Genomic DNA, 20076 nt, shown 5'->3' on the forward strand with positions numbered 1-20076 from the left:
ATTACAAAGCCATTCTGTAAATTCAATTATACTTACTGGTCTTATCGTACAGAGATTCGGAGGCCATTATTCCCAACATATTCTTCTTCCTGGTGCTGCTGTCTTATGAGCGCTACCACTCCAAGCAGATTATCAGCATCCCCAAGATCATCCAGCTATGTGACGGCATCATGGCAAGTGGCAGAAAAGCTGTCACACATGGTGAGAGTAATACATGAAACCTACAGAAGATTTTGTTGTACTAAGTTTTATAACTCATGGGGCTATACCTACTTTCTTCCTTTTTCCATAGCCATCCCAGCTTTGCAGCCAATAGTTCATGACCTGTTTGTTTTGAGGGGCTCAAACAAAGCAGATGCAGGCAAAGAGTTGGATACACAGAAAGAAGTGGTGGTCTCCATGTTGCTCAGACTTGTACAGTACCATCAGGTATGTTCTAAGTACATACAAAGAAAATAAAGCATGTTAAAGTTAAGTGTTACGGAACTTTTTGTTTTTTTCCTCTGCTTCACATGTGCTTTTACATGTGTGTTTTAGGTTTTGGAAATGTTCATCCTTGTACTGCAGCAGTGTCACAAAGAGAATGAGGACAAGTGGAAGCGACTCTCCAGACAGATTGCTGATGTCATACTTCCTATGATTGCCAGGCAGCAGGTAAGACCGTGCATACATGTGTATGCATCAGTAAAAAATATTAAAATCAGACTATTATAGAGAAAGTGAAGTTACATCATGCAATATTTGGATCTGTTTACCTGCCTTACTACAGTAGTTACCAGCATACCCTTTGATTTGCTAAAAAGTTCTAAATCTTGTTCAGATTTGACAGACAAGGGCAGAGATGGAAAATGTAAAGGGACCCTATGGCAATAAATTAAATCAACTCGCCACAAATTGGTTAAAATCTGTTGTTTGTTCACCCTGTTTGAATGCGGCAGAATATATGTGTAGTGTAGAAAATATTTGTGGAGTAGCTTTACAATTTGCTGATAGTTAGGGCTATTCACTGCTATTGAAATGGAACCGAAAGGTGCATCGACAAACACACAGACACAGCCTTTAAACCTCTGCCTGCTGCAAAATCTTTTCATTAAGTTATTTATATGAAACTACCACAGTACTGTGCTACAGCTGTGCTGGAGTTAACATTAATGCGTAATAAAAATTAATATGTGTTACTTTGGTAAAGTGAGCAATCTTCACAACGTTGTGCACAGACGAAGAAGAATGCATCAGTTACCTAGAATTCAACAGAGCATGATGTCAACTTCACATTCTTTATACTGGAAGATTAAACATATCGATGCATATTAACAAGTAGTAGCCATTCATTTACATGCATTAAAAAATGTCCTGCATCTTAGACACGTGTATGTTTTCTCTTTTTAGATGCATCTGGATTCTCCAGAGGCGTTAGGAGTGTTGAACACTCTTTTTGAAACTGTAGCACCCTCCTCTCTCAGACCTGTAGACATGCTGCTAAAGAGTATGTTTACCATCCCGACGACTATGGTGAGACAGCCTGATTCTGATTTCTAAACGAACACAACACCTAGGCAGACCTTTGACCCACCTGTCTAATGCAACTGAATAAGTTTTTTTCGACTTGAAATCCTCTGTTTTTCTAGGCATCAGTAGCTACAATCCAGCTTTGGGTGTCTGGTATTCTGGCAGTGCTCAGGGTACTCATCTCCCAGTCCACTGAGGACATTGTCCTCTCCCGGGTTCATGAGCTCTCGCTTTCCCCTCATCTCCTCTCCTGCCACACTGTTCGTCGGCTCCATCAGAAACGTTCCTCACCATGTGACCTGCCTGCTGCTGACATCCTCTGTAACCAGGAAGCTAATGGTGAGGAACAGAAAGCCCCACCTGAGGAAACATTTGCCAGGTTAGTGTGGATATTCAGTATCTGGTTTTCTCACAGCATAAGAACTGAGGTGTAATACTACTCATCCCTTCTTTTTTGCAAATTATTTTCCTTCATACATCTGACTTTGCTTTTTCCTTCCCTCAAATTGAAGGTTCCTTCTCCAGCTGGTTGGCGTGCTGTTAGATGACATTTCCTCCAGGCAGGTTAAAGTGGATATTACAGAACAGCAGCACACCTTTTACTGCCAGCAACTGGGCACGCTGCTTATGTGTCTGATACATGTGTTCAAAAGTGGTAAGCACAAATATTTGGTTTCTGAAAATAAAAAAAATATGACTTCTTATCGCACCTAAACCATTCCATGGTCTTTTTTTAAATGTGTTTATTTGCAGTATAATCTATGCCTCTTCAACAATATGAAGATAGTTTCCCTCTTTTACTTCCAGGAATGTTTCGAAGGATAACTGCTGCAGCCAGCCGCCTCCTGAAGGGCGAGAGTGGAGGTGTACAGACTGGACCTGAGGTCGAGCTCTTTTACCCCTTAGAGGGTCTAAACAGCATGGTGCAGTGCCTAATCACCACACATCCCTCCCTAGTTCTGCTCTGGTGCCAGGTCCTTCTTATCATTAACTACACCAACTACTCCTGGTGGGCTGAGGTTCACCAGACACCCAAGTAAGAGTACATTTGTATAATAGTTACATGCACTTAAGTGGAGGGGGGGAAAAAGACCATTTATAATAGTTGGTCAAATGTGTCATAATTTCTGCTTTGCTCATCTGACAAAATGTATAAATGGCAAGGTACATTTGTAGGACAACAGAAGTTAAGCATAGCAGCATATCCTCTGGCCTCTCCAGCACGTCTACCCTTTTCTCTCTTTTCCTTATCTCAGGAGACACAGCCTCTCATGCACAAAGCTGCTAAGCCCTCGCTCTTCAGGGGAAGGTGAAGAAGACAAGCCTGAGACCCAGTTAGCAATGATCAACAGAGAGATCGTACGCAGGGGAGCAATCATCCTCTTCTGTGATTATGTGGTGAGACTAAGGGAGAATACAAACTTATTATAATAGTGTTGGAATAAATTACAAATATACAATTATTATTTTTTTTTTAGCCTTATTGATATCTTAGTACTATATGTATACTATATTATTATGTGTAACAGCTACTGCAACATGAAATTTTTCCTCCAGGGGTTAATAAAATGTCTGTCTATATCTCCTTTAGTGCCAGAACCTCCACGACTCAGAGCATTTAACCTGGCTGATTGTCAACCACGTCCGTGACCTCATCCGCCTTTCCCATGAGCCACCAGTGCAGGATTTCATCAGTGCTGTTCACCGCAACTCAGCTGCTAGTGGCCTCTTCATCCAGGCCATCCAGTCACGCTGTGACAACCTCACTACAGTAAGATTGAACTCCTTCATCCCAAATTAGTCACATTGTTTTAGCTACCAAACACAATGGTCTTGAATCTAAGGCTGCCTTTTTCTGTTTACCTGTCTTTCTCTTTGCCTTCCTTCTCATCTCCTTTTTTTATCTTTTGGTTTCCACCATTGTTTGCAGCCTACCATGTTGAAGAAGACACTGCAGTGTTTGGAAGGTATTCACCTGAGTCAGTCTGGCTCCCTGCTGATGCTGTACGTGGACAAGCTGCTCAGTACACCCTTCAGGGTTCTGGCTCGCATGGTGGACACACTAGCATGTCGTAGGGTAGAGATGCTGCTGGCTGAGACACTACAGGTATAGTGTGTGTGTTTGTGCTTTGTGAAAAGGGAGTTTGCTTTCATTTGGAACATGTTAGATTTTGGTGCAGTGCCAAGTAGCTTCTATGGGCTAGTAAGATGGGCTAGACCTATAAACATGTTTCATTACACAGTTCTTTAACTTTTTAAAATTTTGTTTACTTATAAGTTCATTCTAGCTAATCCTATGTTAAATATTTTTTTCATCCTGCAGAACAGTATAGCTCAGCTGCCTGTGGAGGAACTGGACAGGATTCAAGAATATCTCCAGACCAGTGGCCTGGCTCAGAGGTAATACTTTTTTTGTAACAGAACCTTACGCACCGCAATAAAATAGAAATAAATTGCCCCAGTTAACAAAGCAAAAAATCTAGGCATGGCTTCACATTTTTTTACTTTTTTCCTTTTTTTTGTTTATTTTACTTAGTAGCATTAAGACTTAAAATGTGATCATCTTTTAGTTCATATTTTTCCAAAATTAGAGAAGTTGAGAGGGTTCACAAACTTTAGTGCCATTATAAATACTGTATATGATTACCAAATGCGTACTTTAGACCAAAGTCAGCGCAGTGATTTGCTTTGACGGTGAGAGATATGTGCTACAATTTTAATTTTTAAGAGCAGGACATATCTCTATCCTCTGTTACTCATATCTTGGGTTCATCTTTTCTTTTTGCATCAGGCATCAGAGGTTCTACTCGCTGCTGGACAGGTTCAGAGCCACTGTTGCTGACACTAACAGCCCTAGTCCTCCTGTGACATCACACCCATTGGATGGGGATCCACAGCCTGCCCCTGAACTGGTTATTGTTGATAAGGTGACGAATCAGAGAATCAAGGACTATACCAGATTTACACATTACAAAACGTTTTTTAAATTGTTTTTATACATGATCTCATTAATATAGGAGTGGTACGTAGCTCTGGTGAAGTCTCAGTGTTGTCTTCGTGGAGATGTTTCCCTGCTGGAAACTACAGAACTTCTTACCAAACTACTTCCCACTGATCTTTTAAACATCATGCGATGCAAGGTGACAAAAACAAGTGTACTTGGAACATTCACTTCAGTCATTCATTTATTCTCTAATACCTGGGCCAGCTATTTTATTATAAGTTTATGTTATAAGCTGTCATTGCTGTTATACTGAGCAAATCATCATGTTAAGCATTTTGTTGTTTTAAAACTATATCACTGTATATTCCTATACCTGACATTCTGTTAATATGAACCTAAACCTTGCCCCTTTTATCTCCAGGAGTTCAACCTCAGCTTGTTGTGTCCATGTCTGAGTATGGGGGTGCAACGGATGGCGCGGAATCAGGGGTCACTGTTGTTGGAGACTGCTTTGCAAGTGACCCTTGAGCAAATGGCAGCAGTCACAGGGTCACTTCCTGTGCCACACCAGTCCTTCTTGCCACCATCGAAGCCACAGCCCTACTGGCAGCAACTGGCTGATGTTTATGGTGAGAGTTTCAGCAATCTGAGAAAGACATGTTGAAGGATTCTATTGCATTAATTGACAGCTGGTTACCTTATGAAGAACCTCTTTGTATAGATGGTTTAAAACCTGAATTGGCTTGTCATGTTTAGATTAGATATTAACTGTATTTGTTTTTACTGTTTCTCTTTAGATGAGGCAGGTTTCTGTCCCAGGGTTTTGTCACTATGCAGAGCTCTGTCTCAGTATCTGCTGAGTGTGAACCAGCTGCCCTCATCACTGCATATTCCTTCTGACAAAGAACACCTTATAACCACGTTCACCTGCACTGCCACTGAGGTAAAAATTCAAGATATTTGTTTATTAGCCTTTTCAGTCCTTTGTTATAACAGCTCTTGTATATGAATTAAGTCAAAGTATAAATCTACATTCATTGGCCACATCATGAGGTACATTCTTTAGGTATTTGGTGTACAATGTTATAATTTCTCAGTTTTTAGTTTTTCAGAAAGGTGATAATTCAATGTGTTTATTACTGAGGTCTTAGTGGGTGGCGGGCCTATACTGGGGTGTATCATTTTTAGGAGGTGGCTCTAATGTTTTGGCCACCCTATTTAATATGAATAACACGGTCAAGGCCTTAGAACCACCTCTTACTGTGATGTGTTCCAGTATGACGTGATTGAACAGGTATACTTACTAAAGTAGTCAATGAGTTTATTTTAGAGTAAATGTCTTGAAAACCTTAAAGTGAAGACGATCGCTTTGCTTTCCCTCTTCTACTACAACATTCCTCAGCTTGCATGTGACCGTCTTTGCAGGTGATAGCGTGGCGTCTGCTCCAGAACCAGTTGCCTCTGAGTGTGGACCTACAATGGGCTTTGTCCTGCTTGTGTCTTGCCCTGCAGCAGCCTTGTGTCTGGAACAAGTTGTCCACCCCAGAGTACACTACACACACGTGCTCTCTCATCTACTGCCTACGCCTTATAATTGTTGCAGGTAATGAGGACAGCAGGATATGTTTGTATATCCCCTCTGATTTATATGGCCAAATGTCTTGACTGATTATACCTTTTGCCTCGGTCTGCCAGTGGCAGTGAGTCCTGGTGACCAGCTGCTGCATCCAGAGAAGAAAAAGGCAAAGGCAGGAAGAGACTGTGAAGGAGACCAAGTGGACTCACATTCTGACTGTAAGCTTTCCCTCAAAGACACTACTGCGTTGCTTTTGAATATTGGCTTTTCAGGTGAAACTTGATGTATTTTAGTATTAATGATGTCATATTTCCTTTGCGTATAGGCATATGTGAGTGGCAAGCATGTGAGATCATGGCAGAGTTGGTGGAAGGTCTGCAGAGCGTTCTTTCCCCAGGTCACCATAGAAACAAAGTCTTCCCTGCTTTTCTTACGTCACCCTTGCGCAACATTGTCATAAGTCTGTCCCGACTGCCTCTGGTCAACAGCTATACCAGAGTACCTCCACTGGTCAGTTGTTAAAAGAAATTCTTACATTTTAGGTACATGACTATATCAGCATATTCTTAAAAATGCTGTACGTACGTGCAGGTTTGGAAACTAGGCTGGTCCCCTCAACCAGGAGGAAAGTTTGGCACAACACTGCCTGAGATCCCTGTAGACTTCTTGCAGGAAAAGGATGTCTTCAGAGAGTTTCTCTACCGCATCAACACACTGGGTAACACACACACGCGCACGCACACAGTTATAGACTACTCTTCCTTTCATGGTTTCTTTTTTTCATGTACAGTGTCTCACTACATAAATGCCCTTTTAGTTTATAAATGTCACAATTTGAACAAAATGTGGCATCTACAGTAAACGTTTACTCATCTGCATGGTTCATGGTTTGTGTATATTTAGGATGGAGCAGCAGGACACAGTTTGAGGAAACCTGGGCTACTTTGCTGGGGGTGCTGGTCACCCAACCCATCACTATGGACCAGGAGGAGGAGAGACAACAGGAGGTATATACACAAATTTCACAAAACATGTTGCTGCTTGGTGAGATTCATAGAACTCCCTTTAGGCTTTTGCTGACATTTTTTCTTGTTGCAGCCTAAAATGCCTACTAAGGAATGTGACACATCTTGCAATGTTTATTTGATTAGGATTATTTAAATTGCAAGGTCACACAGAATTCATTGGAGATTGGTACAGTTAATTATTTTGATTTCAACATTGCAAATCTCTGGAAGGATTGACTATGTGCAGTTTCTTACTGTGAGGAACCTGAGGAAGCATCTACGTAGACAGTCTGTAGAAGTTGAGATAAAGTAATTCTATAATAATTTGCTGACTGTTGCATGTCTTTCCTACTCATCTAGGGTTTTTAATTCCTTTGTCTCTAGGAGGACTTGGAGCGTACCCAGTTGAATGTGCTAGCAGTGCAGGCCATTACTAGCCTAGTACTCAGTGCCATGACTCTACCCACTGCTGGCAACCCTGCAGTCAGTTGTCTGGAACAGCAGCCTCGCAACAAGAGCCTCAAAGCCCTGGAAACATGGTACTTGGTACTTGGTACTTAAATCCCTGGAAACATGGTGTAACTATGAACTATTCCCTTATTTAAGAGCCTGTGTCATTATTAAGCTTTTTTTTTTGTATGTGTGAGCTCAGGTTTGGAAGGAAACTTGCAGTGATCAGGGGTGAGGTGGAAAGAGAGATTCAGGCCCTTGTGTCAAAGAGAGACAATGTCCATACACACCACCCATACCATGCCTGGGACCCTGTGCCCTCCCTGTCTGCAGCCTCAGCAGGTAACAACTAACACATATTTGCACACTAGCTCTAGCTAAATGTTCAGCAGTGACACCTATCAGTTGTGTTTTTTGTTGAATTTTTTTTTTGTGCGACTTTGTTTTAGCAGGTACACTGATCAGCCATGAGAAATTACTGCTGCAGATCAACACTGAGAGGGAAATGGGCAACATGGACTATAAACTAGGACAGGTAGAAGAATCATTAAAAGTAGATGATGAGATAGATGGATAAAAAGATTAAGGAGCAATATATTAGATTAAGTTGTTTAAATATTTATTTATTTATTTTTGTACTTTGTATCTGTCACAGGTCTCCATCCATTCAGTGTGGTTGGGTAATAATATCACTCCCCTAAGGGAAGAAGAATGGGGTGAAGATGAAGAAGATGAGCCAGACAATCCAGCACCAACCTCTCCACCTTTATCTCCCATCAACTCTAGGTCAGAAATATGAACACAAACATACATTTGATTTGATTTATTTATTACATTAAGACACTAAGAAAAGATAAAATTCAGATCATAAACAAAACATACATAATTAATAAATTTGTATAGAAAACGATGCACGGAAGTCGATTTAAAATTTTATTTGTTAAATAGCATATTATAGTTCATGCTATAATTTGTCACTGCCTCAGTACATGGCCTGTTTTTCCCTAAAACTATTGTGTTTATCCACCCGGACCTCATCAGATCCCGTCTGAGCCACAGAGGTGATGATATGCAGTGTAACAAGCACTCACATGTTGACATTACCATTACCTTTATGCTTTCAGAAAGCATCTTGCAGGTGTGGACATACATTCATGTTCTCAGTTTCTCCTGGAGCTTTACAGCCAGTGGCTGATCCCTGGTTCCCCAAGTAACAGGAGGACCCCAACCATCCTGATCAGTGAAGTGGTTCGATCGGTGAGCTACAGTATGACGTACTTTTGCAGCTCTCTTCTATAGAGAATTACTTAGGTTAAACCTAAAAAAAATAAAATAATCTATTATTATGGGCTTTAGAAACATTAACAGTTTTACCTGCCTATAACAGAACATGGGGGCTAAAATGATCTTTCCTCTCTTTTTACTTTCTGTAGCTGCTGGCAGTGTCAGACCTGTTCACAGAGAGGAACCAATTTGAAATGATGTTCTCCACCCTAATGGAACTGCAGAAGCTCCACCCACCAGAGGATGAGATCCTTAATCAGTACCTGGTTCCTGCCATCTGCAAGGCTGCTGCTGTGTTGGGCATGGTGAGCAGACCTGCGTGTTTCTTGTAGACATGGGATAATGGAATGAAGTTTGTGTCACAAACCTGTACAGCACAGGTAATCGGATATTCTATATCTAAATCTATATTTCTAGGACAAAGCAATAGCTGAGCCTGTGTGTCGCCTGTTGGAGACAACCCTGCGCAGTACTCATCTGCCCAGCCGCATGGGGGCCCTGCATGGAGTGCTGTATGTGCTGGAGTGTGACCTGTTAGATGACACAGCCAAACAGCTCATCCCTGCTGTTTCTGAATACCTGCTGTCCAACCTCCGAGCTATTGCTCAGTGAGTATTTCTGTTCCACTCTCAAAAACATGCCGACTGACGTAACTGGATCATCTAAAGAGCTGAATTGATATGGCAATGGAAACAAGAGTGTGGTGCAACATTGATGCCCTACATGTAAAAACTGGTGGTGTTTCTATTTCTACGTTTTATTGTTACTATTGTCTGACTATTGTCTGTCACCTGTCTTTATTCTGCAGCTGTGTTAACCTGCATAACCAGCAGCATGTGTTGGTGATGTGCGCAGTGGCCTTCTACATGATGGAGAACTACCCTCTGGATGTAGGAACTGATTTCATGGCTGGAGTCATACAGGTGTAGTACAATTAATGGTGGAAAAGAGGCCTTGTGTGTACAGCAGAAATAAAGTACAGATGTAATATTTAAAACCATTTTCTTTTCTCTTATTTTTCTCCTATATCTGCCCCTGTCCTCCAGTTGTGTAGTGTGATGGTGTCAGCCAGCGAGGATTCCACTCCCTCGATCATCTATCACTGTGTGCTGCGTGGTTTAGAGCGCCTCCTGCTGTCAGAGCAGTTGTCTCGTGTGGATGGAGAAGCACTGGTCAAACTCAGCGTGGACCGAGTCAACATGCCATCGCCGCACAGAGCCATGGCTGCTCTGGGACTGATGCTTACTTGCATGTACACAGGTAAGAAAGATTTTCAATTTAACCTGCATGCTTGCCAGATGTAGGACTGGTGCTGCATGGACACACCACCATGGTAGACTACTTCTCGACTTAGCTTGACTTCACTGAAGCTAGTGCAGCACTGACCTCAGTTAACCTTGCAGTCATGCAAATTTAAGTAATGCTTAAGAGATATTTTACGAGCCATTATTTCTTCCCTGTGCTGTCATCCTCCTCACGCTTCTCCCTAATAGTGATGTCCCTATTATAACTTTGACCCCTTCACTTCTCCCAGAAGATTAGCATTTACTATCAAACTATGGAGGCCCCAGAAGTTTTAATAGATATATTTTAAAGTTGGAGGATAAATTTAGAATGTCTGGGGGCTTCATAAACTGCCTTGTGACCAGCTCAAAAATAACATGTAAAGAGTAGTAATTTAGTATATGTAGGATATGATCTGCTCATTGTGTTTCTCCCTTTTCAGTCTCTAAACCCTTATAGCTGAGGCAGGGCTACTACATACTTTACAGGCAAAATACATTGTACCTAAAGCAGAATATTTATTGGAGATTTAAGTTTCTTTTACATATAAAAATTATTTGTGCTGTGTAACTTGTATATTAATGTTGGCTTAAGGTGGAATTGTACTTCTCCATCGATGCATGTATCCATCTGCATTTATCCTTGACATTGTTCTACTAGTGTTTTGAGATTTTCAACTTAAGACTTTTTGTTTCCAAAAAAACTTGAACATGGGACACAAAAGTGAAATGATTTCACAATTTATTATTGGGTTTTTGAAATGACCACTCCTGTTATCTATCAAATACATCGCATCCTCATCTGAGCAATAAATGAATAAAACAAGAGAACTTCAGAAGCTTAACACAGTTTTTACTGTCTCTGTAATTCTGTGTTCTTTGTTTAATTTCTGTGAAATTCAGGCGCTTGGAAAAAGTTCATCAGGTCCTATTAATTTTATCATTGAAATCTGTGTTTACCTATAAAGGCCCTGAGAGTTATGTATTGTTTAGACAAAGAACATGTGCATTTAAGTACCATTTCTGAATTGTTTCTTCATTTTCAGCAAATTGAGGATTTTTAAACACAATACTGCCCCTTAAGGACAAAGACACATGTGCCAACATAACTGAACATAACCTGCATTCTGCACGTACCAAAAGTACGTGGAAGTATAATGCCGCCTTTAGAAATAATGTAAAAGTAACTGTTGTAATGACCTGAGGTTTACCAATAGCACAGGTGGACAAAAGGGTGCATAGGTAGCATAAGAAAATGAATGTTTTTATTTTCAGATCTCTGATTATTATTTTCATTCTACCTACGATGGCATTGAAAACCTGTTTTCCTGCATGTCATGCATCTACTAGATATACAACCTTTTGTTATACGCTGTTATACCATAATACCCTCTAACCCCTATGTCACCCCCTACTAACTCTAGCAACCCCTAGCATGCTGTTGTCTTTAAGCTGATGGACTAAATAACTCCTTTTTTTTCCCCAAGAGCTAGTCAGCATATTCTTTGACTAAACTGTAGTTCTTGCAATTCAAAGTGACTTTCAGCATACCACCTCTCTTAATGTGCTGTACAGCCATGTACGCTGAAGCACATTTGAGTCACAGGAAAGGCTAATCTACTATTTATTGCACCCAGTAAACATGGCATTGAAAATCTCTAAATTGTTAAGCACCAGTCTTTTAATAGAATATCTACTTGTGTGATTTCACTGAAGACCGTAGTTCCCCAAAAATCACCAATTTTATGTTTTGAAGTCAACTAAATTCTGATCTGTCCCTACCCCTACTCTAACCTCTGCTACTGGTTCAACCGGTTCAACCGGTTTCACCCCCCTCTCACCTTCTCAGCGGTGCTTGCGTCGGGTTCAGACGTGACAGGGGTTAGAGGTCATGTTGACTCTGGCTCTGCCGTAGTGGAGGCCGCGGACGTCATGGTGGGTCATGTTGGTTTCTCCTCAGGCAAGGAGAAAGCCAGCCCTGCTGGCCGCCCTGCCCACTCTGACCCTCAGGCCCCAGACAGCGAGTCCATCATTGTTGCCATGGAGAGGATCTCTGTGCTGTTTGACAGGTACACACACTTTCTCCCGTATATAAAGAAAACCCTACTCTTATTTCACAGCCTTCTTTCTTTATCTTTTAAGATTTTAACTCTTGCATTTGTAGAGTTTAACAATAAACTAATTTTGTTTCTCATTATCATTTTGTCTTTCCAGGATCAGGAAGGGTTTACCCAGCGAGGCTCGGGTGGTTTCCAGGATTCTCCCTCAATTTCTGGAAGACTTCTTCCCACCACAAGATGTCATGAACAAGGTCATTGGAGAATTCCTGTCCAATCAGCAACCTTACCCACAATTCATGGCCACTGTTGTCTACAAGGTCAGTAGCAGGACATGAACCCAGGCGAACAAAAATGACTCAAACACTAGTCTTATGCGGTACAAATAATCTGGACAAGATTCTTTATATTTGATCATCATGCCAGAATTCCTTAATTTTGTCTTTGACCAGAAAAATGCTACAATGCTTCCAAGTTGTATTCTCTCACCAGCAATCTGCTATATAGAACTTCAATCAGTTAAAGTCTCGCTTAGGTTGTTACTTGGTGTCTTTGGACTGTTTTGGTCAATGAAGGCAGCTCTTTTGTTGGTAAGGCAGACAAACGATTGTCTAAAACATCAAGCTAGAGCAGAGACACGGAGTTCCAGTTACTATAGAATAAGAAAAATATGAATGCAAAAAGTAGAATTTGAATAATATGTGACATGATTTAAGCATATGTAATTAAAATAGATAATTTCTAAATATGTAATGTTTCGGACTATGTTTTTAAATCCCTCAGCTAATGCACATTTGTATAAGTTAAACCTTTTATAGTTTTTATGAAGCAAAAGCAAACATTTATTACTTCTTCACTAAATCTGTCAAATTTCCTCATCTGTGAATCCTGCCTCTCCCCCTGATGTGCTCCTATCCCCAGGTTTTTCAGACACTCCATGCTACTGGCCAGTCATCTATGGTGCGAGACTGGGTGCTGTTGTCCTTGTCCAATTTCACTCAGAGGACACCAGTGGCTATGGCCATGTGGAGCCTCTCCTGCTTCTTTGTTTCTGCTTCCACATCCCAGTGGATCTCAGCCTTGTATCCTTACCCTGTAAATTCCGAGTTGGGTTGGGTTGGGTTGGTTGGTCCGTGTATTTATTGGAATGTAGCAATAAGGTGTACTGCTTATCAAACACTGTAGTCTTTTGTCCTTAACCCCCTCCCTTTTAACTAGACTGCCACATGTGATCAGTCGAATGGGCTCCAGTGAAGTGGTGGATGTCAACCTGTTCTGTCTTGTGGCTATAGATTTCTACCGGCATCAAATTGATGAAGAGTTGGACCGCCGAGCTTTCCAATCAGTCTTTGAGACTGTGGCCTCACCTGGCAGCCCTTATTACCAGCTGCTGGGCTGTCTGCAGTCAATTCACCAGGATAAATCTCTCTGAGGGCATTGGACTGAGACAGACATGGGGAGATTGGGAGGGCTAGAAATTAGATCTCCATGTACAACTCTCCTGTTATTTATCATGGAGGGGAAGAACAGAATGTCTTATTAGAAAAACGTATTATAGCCTCACGCCTTTCACAGATATGAAATAAGTAGAACTACTGATGTCACCATGTTAAATTTAGTGACTTATGAAAAGGGGAAAAACTGAAGGAGCTCTGAAATGTTGTGAGATTTAGGGTGTATGTTAAATGTAAAAAGACTGTAATGACTAGGACAGGTGAGCTTTCACCTATATAAAGGATCGTGGATGCCAACCCACAGTGTGTTTCTGCCTTCAGTCACTACACACCCCTGCAAACAATTCCTCAAGACAGCACCTTGAATACTTCTCCTACACGGCACCTTTATTTAAAAAAAAAAACAAAGACTGCATTAATCAAACATTAAATTGGACTTGTTTATTTTCCTGTGAGGACTTGAGTATTGTGATGTCAGTAAAGTAAAATGGAGAAAGATTACAAAACGCAATTTACTATATTCAGAGATTCAATGCTTCTATTTTTCAGTGCGTTTTGGTGCGTTAAATTTCAATGCCTGCATAATGTTGTGGATTATTAGTATCTTCGAAAACTTTTTTATATTTAAGTTTTGGTAATTCTTCAAACATTTAGAGTAAAATATGTGGAAAAATTCTTTTTTTTTCTTTTTTCATGACAAGCAGGGAATGCTTGTCTACTGATCCTATTGGTCATTGTAGAGGGTAACTTGTTTCCATTTCAGCAAGTTGCCACAACTCCTTTTATCTGTTCAGTATCCTTTTCTGGATGTTTTATTGAGCGCACTAAGAACTACACAGCCATATACTGGGTGGCATAAAGAGACTCCTTATTTTGTGCTGCATTTCCAAAATTCTACATAGTATAAACAGTTTAAGGGTCCATAAATCTACTCCTGAAAGAGACTGCAGACCATTAAGCAAGAAAAATACTATAATTAGAGTCATTATTTTTTAAAATCAGTAGCAGGGGGAGAACATTTTCCGCTTAAGATTTTATGATACCGTTTGTTTTTGTTGTTGTTGTTGATGATATGCTTCCAAGTGCACCCAAATTATTCCACCTGTCCATTTGCTTGCTTGCTTTCGTTTTTTTTTTTTTTTTTTTTTTTAATTCTCAGGATGTAAGATGTGATTAATATTGTTGTAACAAGACTGGAAGTAATTTACAGTCATTGTCAAATTGAGTTATCTTTGTATCTTGTAAAAAATGTTTGTAAAGTAATATGAAAGCCATGGTGCATGATAAAATAAGAACTGTGTAAAGATGAGAGGTCTTAGATGGAAAATGCGACGCCATTTTCTTTGTGTTAACACACACACAAATGGAAACAAATCTCTGATTTAGCAGATAGCAGAATGCAGAAAACTACAAACGTATATAGTGTTTTATCAAAGACTTGATCTTGAGTTGACGGGAGTGTGCTGGGCATCACTATTCTGTACATACACATGCCTTAGATAAAAGACGCAATATATGTATGTCCTGTACACTGAAAGCTTGAATGCATGCTTAGCATTACTGCTACTTATCCTTAATACCACATTTCCATGGGCACAGTTGTCATGACAGTAGTGTGGAAGAGAGGCAACACAATCCAAAGGGAGCCTTGTAATCTTAGTGATCAACAGCAGCTTTGACAAATCAACAATGGGGAAGTGTAGCATTGTGATGCCCCGTGACAGTGGAAGTTTAGTTTTTCTGAAGCTTTAAATATTGTTTTGTCTCAGCCGAAGATTGGTGAATATTTTGTCATTCATTGTCTTTGTGCAGAAATTTAAATACATATAGCACTTAAAACTTGAAGTTAAAAACATCACAGCAATTTGTATGTTATGTGTTACCACTATCCTACCTTATAGGCAGTGAGCAGTTTACTTTGAAGTTTTAAAAATATATTCACATAAATTTCTGTCTTCTGCAGTTGTTAATGAAAATCCGATGGGAGGCGCCTCTTCAGCATATTAGAAAATAGTCTAAAGAAGTCCTATCATTGGTCCATTCAATGTGTTTAGATTTGTGTGCTGAGGGGGTGAAAATGAGGATCAAAGGAGCCATTTAAAATGTTTAGGACAGCTATTAAAAAGCCAGGACAGAGAAACACTTATCACTTGTCTCTCATTCTCTTATCCAGACATAAGAAAAGCAAAAGACTAACTGGGGACTCCTGTAGTGGCTGATATGATTACCCACAAAACTTCTGTGGTTTTGAAAGATTGGTGTAGCGGTAATGAACCAAGGCCATGTTCAGCAAATTTCCCTTTTTAGACTTTACTTTGTGGAATGAACAACTCAAAAGATAATATAGTCAAAGTTTTTGGTCTAAAAGAAATATGAAAATCTAGGTCTTTAAAAAACAATATGAAAATCTAGTTCTTTATTGCAAAGCTTTTTTTTGTTTGTTTTTTTTTTTTTTTTTTTAAACCTATCCCACAATGTCTGTGCAATTAGCATGTTGTTGCTTGGCTTTAATATTTCTTTTCCCCACTCTAAAATGTTACCACAGTTGTGATTTATCCAATAATACTCTGGAAAAAGCACAGACTGAGGTTGATCTGATTTCACTTAAGTTTCTTTAAGATACTCCACATCTCCCCCCCCCCCCCCCTTTTTTTTCCCCAACTGTTGCCTGTAAAAACTATGAACAATCGTGCGTATAATTTTAATATTTTAAACAGATTCATTACTGCATATAGTCTGTTGTAGAAATGAATAAATTATTTAAAGATCATAAAGTTGTATGATTTGTGATGAAATATTGTGATCTTAAGAGTTAGACTGCAGTGATGGGGAAACTAGCAGAAGCTGTGTGTGTTTTTTATTTATTTAATTAAGTTCTTTGTGTTTTCAGATAAAGTTTCACAACACACAGGCTCCTCTCTGTGTTTCTAACATAATGTTCTGTTAAGGCTACAAACAGTAAAATGTCCCACTCTGTTGCATCTTCCTCTGTGCTAAAAACAACAAGCTGTTGCCAGCCCCCCAAACCACTCAGCCAAAGAATGAATTAGACCTCTTTCAGAAAATGCAGTTTACTAACGTGCTCATTTAAAGGTCTATGGTAGTATTTTGTGTTTCAAGCTAGTTATAGGGCCTTTCACCATAACTCTGACAACATAAATTATCACATTTTGTGCTATTCCCTTTTTTAGATTATACAGTATAAAAGCACAAATAATAGCTCCTTGTTCTGCAGCAGCCATTAGAATGGGTGGTTCATGATTAAAAGGTATTAAGAGGGTTGCCAGATTGTTGCCATATGGTTCATGAAGCCTTAAGCTGAAATCATGATGGCAAAGGTATCCAGCAATGTGCAACACTTGTCTGAATGTTAGCTCTTTGATTTACAGTAGGCATATCAATCTTTTACAAAATACAAACCATGAACACAACACTGCACAGTTCTACAGCTTAACTGCAATTTATGTGTCAAACATGTAACTACTACTTTCAGGTTTTTTAGGTTTTTGACACTGTCGATGCTTTCCAAGGTGTACACTAGCTATGTACGGTGCAGTTTAAGGAACTTGACCCCCAAAAATAAATACTGCACACTGATAAGAGGTTGGCAGCCCATATAAAATTCCCTCTCACATAAACACTGTTATAAGGGAAATCGTTACCTATATGCAGGTACTGTTATTAGCGGATAACAATATTCCAAATATTCTAAATTGTCCTGTGTACACCCCCTCTGTTGCCCACTCTAAACACACCTCCCTCTCCTCCTCCTCTTAAGGCTACTTCGCCAGATGGTGCAGCCTTTTCTTTTGTTTACCCATCGTCCCTCAGTTTACCTAACTAACCTTAGCTACAAAACTATGGAAACTGACCGAGCAGCATCACCGTCGGACAAGTAAGTCAGTGTTTTTTTATTTTTTTTCCCGCTCAGTGAACCAACTAGACACAACATTTTGTCGGGAAGAAGAAAAGAACATGCATCCACCTTTTTATTTAGCCATGCCTGCTTTAAAACTCAAGAAGTATTCTGGCCAGCTGTTGTCGTTTTTGCTGTGTCTATTTCCCGCTGCAGTGCTGAACAATTCACTTTGCTACAGATAACACTACCAGTAATAATAAAGACCACCTGAAAAGTCTGACAGTCTTCTGATGTTACGTTTTGACACCTGTGGAATAGGATACCGCTGATACTTTTACTTGTGATTAGTCTATCTAACTTTTTTCAATCTATATCCACATAATCGTTCGCTGTCTGACTGACAGACCCGAACACCAATGGCAGCCCATAAAAGTCTGTGTACATCGCTGTTGTCATAGTGACAGGCCGACATTCCAAAGAGCTGGAAATCGTGGGGCGGGACTACAATTTAAGCATGGGTGGATGTACTTTTGAGCAGCAAGCCACGGCAAGAAAAAGTTGCATATAACTCACAAATTGACAGAAAAGCATGCCTTTCTTAGTTTAAAGTGGCGGACACATGAGTGGTAATTTCTTGCGAGCATTATTTAAACTATTAACTTTGGTAGCACGTACAGCTAACTAAGCTAACGGGAATGCTTCAACTAATCACAGCTAACGTTGACATTTTCTTCAACGCTAACTTAACGTTAGCAACATTTTGTCAGTAGCGGTTTTGAGAAGATAGCTGTGTAAGACAACCAAAAGTCACAGGCCAGGTTTTTAATAAGCGAAAACAGAATAAGACTTAAAAGCCGAAGTTAAAGATGTTTTTATTTTCTAAAGCTCTGATTGTCTGATTTACTCACATACCTGCCAGGTGCGTCAACGCCTCTCAATCGAAAACATATTTCTAATTGGAGAGAACAGCACAGACTCCGCCTGCGCGGGTGTGACTGCGAGTAGAGCGTCTTCTCCTCAACATGCTTCAGTGACTAAAAACACTAAGCTTAGAAACAGTAAATGAAGGGCTTTACTTAGTACTTTGGACCGTTGCATTTTGAGTTTTTACTACCATAAAGACCAGGCATATAGCATCGTAGTATATAGTGTGATCTATAGAGAAAAGCTCTCTTGACTGTCTTATTTCTGTTCTTTTGTTCTGCAGGTAAATTTCCTTGGAACTGGAAGAAGAAGTGACACCAAGATGGGAGGGCTGGCAAGGTTGTGCAAAAACTGAGGCCAAACTCTCACCTCTCTGCTGCATTTAGAAAGGCAACACATTTTTTCGATAGCAGCTTGACAGAGTTCGAGTAGAAATAGACACTGGATATGACCTGTGTTCCTGCCTGAGCAAAGCCCAGCGAGGTATAATGACTATTTGAAACTAAATCAATAGACAAGAAAAAGTACCCTAACACAATGTTCAGGCAGTGTTCAGATGCATCATCTAAGAGACGTGGTGGTGGCCTCAATTTGCCACAACCTCCCTCAGCCCCCTCCTCTTTCCAGCAAGGTCGTATGCGTGCTGTGGAGGTGGCAAGAGGGAGAACAGGGTACGGCTTTACACTGTCAGGCCAAAGTCCATGTGTCCTTAGCTGCATCCTGAAAGGGAGCCCTGCAGATTATGTAGGGCTGCGTTCGGGAGACTACATCCTCTCTGTCAATGATATCAACGTCTCTAAGGCATCACACGAAGACGTGGTCAAACTGATTGGACGCTGCTCTGGTGTTTTGAAACTAGTCATATCCGAGGGAGAGCGTCACAGGCGGCACCACCAGCGCACCACTGGCAGTCGTCACCATAGTAGCAACACCATGGCAGCGTCTTACCTGGACTCGTGCTCTAGCGATGATGAGTTGGATGGTTTCTATGACACCAGTGTAAACAACAACAATAACAGCAGGGCCGGCTGTGGAGCTCGTGGTGGTTGGTACAAACCCAAACTGGATTCTAAGCAGCTGGGCATCAACAGGGCAGAGAGGGTGGTGGCAGAGCTGCAGTCTGGAGGAATTTTTAACATGATTTTTGAAAACTCCAGCCACTCCTCCAGCAGCTCTGACAAGGACAGGCCTGGAGTTAACCAATCATCAAAGCCACGACCGCTATCTGATCCAGAGTTTCCTCCGTATTTGAACTACTCCCATTACCAGAGCAATCCCAACTTACTCTCTGAGGAGGAGATGGCCCAAGTAGTAAATGATGATTCTGTCTTCATGGACTCAGACTTCCGCAATCTCCACCTTCACCATCATGAAGAGCAAGATGTGGATGTAGAGGATGGGGGTGACTTGGGCCTAGAGCATGGGGAGGGTATCCTGAATGTGGGCATGATTGTTGGGTATTTGGGCTCTATTGAGCTGGCCTCCACAGGGACAAGCTTAGAGAGTGACAGCCTGCAGGCCATCAGAGGGAGTATGAGGCGCCTCAGGGCAGAGCAGAAGATTCATTCTTTGGTCCTTATGAAGGTGCGACTCAATGTTTTGTTACCTAATAGTGTTTTACATACTTAATTCAATTTAAATTGTAATGTCCGCTTTATTTAACTTGCAGTTGCCTAGTAATCATTTAAGCTTACTCCTGTGGTTAGGCCTCAAATAGGATTCCATCATA

General features: G+C 40.6%; 2 protein-coding genes across 11 annotated transcripts in view; both read left to right on the plus strand.

Moving 5' to 3' along the window:
* htt (huntingtin) overlaps nucleotides 1-16338 on the plus strand; it is a 32052-nt gene extending 15714 nt beyond the window's left edge. For 3 of the 4 annotated variants that reach the window (XM_067498138.1, XM_067498139.1, XM_067498140.1), the window contains 33 exons: nucleotides 53-201; nucleotides 293-429; nucleotides 538-654; nucleotides 1390-1512; nucleotides 1629-1888; nucleotides 2022-2164; nucleotides 2317-2545; nucleotides 2766-2907; nucleotides 3101-3280; nucleotides 3440-3616; nucleotides 3833-3909; nucleotides 4301-4436; nucleotides 4527-4649; nucleotides 4875-5082; nucleotides 5251-5396; nucleotides 5879-6056; nucleotides 6149-6247; nucleotides 6355-6539; nucleotides 6621-6747; nucleotides 6933-7036; nucleotides 7421-7575; nucleotides 7689-7828; nucleotides 7936-8021; nucleotides 8142-8272; nucleotides 8611-8743; nucleotides 8920-9075; nucleotides 9188-9378; nucleotides 9579-9693; nucleotides 9817-10030; nucleotides 11903-12122; nucleotides 12268-12430; nucleotides 13032-13192; nucleotides 13329-16338. In XM_067498138.1, coding sequence (XP_067354239.1) covers nucleotides 53-201; nucleotides 293-429; nucleotides 538-654; nucleotides 1390-1512; nucleotides 1629-1888; nucleotides 2022-2164; nucleotides 2317-2545; nucleotides 2766-2907; nucleotides 3101-3280; nucleotides 3440-3616; nucleotides 3833-3909; nucleotides 4301-4436; nucleotides 4527-4649; nucleotides 4875-5082; nucleotides 5251-5396; nucleotides 5879-6056; nucleotides 6149-6247; nucleotides 6355-6539; nucleotides 6621-6747; nucleotides 6933-7036; nucleotides 7421-7575; nucleotides 7689-7828; nucleotides 7936-8021; nucleotides 8142-8272; nucleotides 8611-8743; nucleotides 8920-9075; nucleotides 9188-9378; nucleotides 9579-9693; nucleotides 9817-10030; nucleotides 11903-12122; nucleotides 12268-12430; nucleotides 13032-13192; nucleotides 13329-13542 — 5119 coding nt within the window. In that variant the 3' untranslated portion in view covers nucleotides 13543-16338. The remainder of the gene's footprint in view (nucleotides 1-52; nucleotides 202-292; nucleotides 430-537; nucleotides 655-1389; nucleotides 1513-1628; nucleotides 1889-2021; nucleotides 2165-2316; nucleotides 2546-2765; nucleotides 2908-3100; nucleotides 3281-3439; nucleotides 3617-3832; nucleotides 3910-4300; nucleotides 4437-4526; nucleotides 4650-4874; nucleotides 5083-5250; nucleotides 5397-5878; nucleotides 6057-6148; nucleotides 6248-6354; nucleotides 6540-6620; nucleotides 6748-6932; nucleotides 7037-7420; nucleotides 7576-7688; nucleotides 7829-7935; nucleotides 8022-8141; nucleotides 8273-8610; nucleotides 8744-8919; nucleotides 9076-9187; nucleotides 9379-9578; nucleotides 9694-9816; nucleotides 10031-11902; nucleotides 12123-12267; nucleotides 12431-13031; nucleotides 13193-13328) is intronic. The other variant, XM_067498141.1, reaches the window with a different exon arrangement.
* A 993-nt stretch (nucleotides 16339-17331) lies between these two features.
* The window catches only part of rgs12b (regulator of G protein signaling 12b), a 40015-nt gene continuing 37270 nt past the window's right edge, over nucleotides 17332-20076 (plus strand). For 2 of the 7 annotated variants that reach the window (XM_067498145.1, XM_067498146.1), the window contains exons 1-2: nucleotides 17915-18049; nucleotides 18631-19931. In XM_067498145.1, coding sequence (XP_067354246.1) covers nucleotides 18885-19931 — 1047 coding nt within the window. In that variant the 5' untranslated portion in view covers nucleotides 17915-18049; nucleotides 18631-18884. Of the gene's footprint in view, nucleotides 17460-17911; nucleotides 18050-18630; nucleotides 19932-20076 lie in introns of those variants that run through there. The other 5 variants (XM_067498142.1, XM_067498144.1, XM_067498143.1 and 2 more) reach the window with 4 other exon arrangements.

Source organism: Channa argus, chromosome 3 (genome assembly GCF_033026475.1).
Source record: "Channa argus isolate prfri chromosome 3, Channa argus male v1.0, whole genome shotgun sequence".
Taxonomy (NCBI): domain Eukaryota; kingdom Metazoa; phylum Chordata; class Actinopteri; order Anabantiformes; family Channidae; genus Channa; species Channa argus.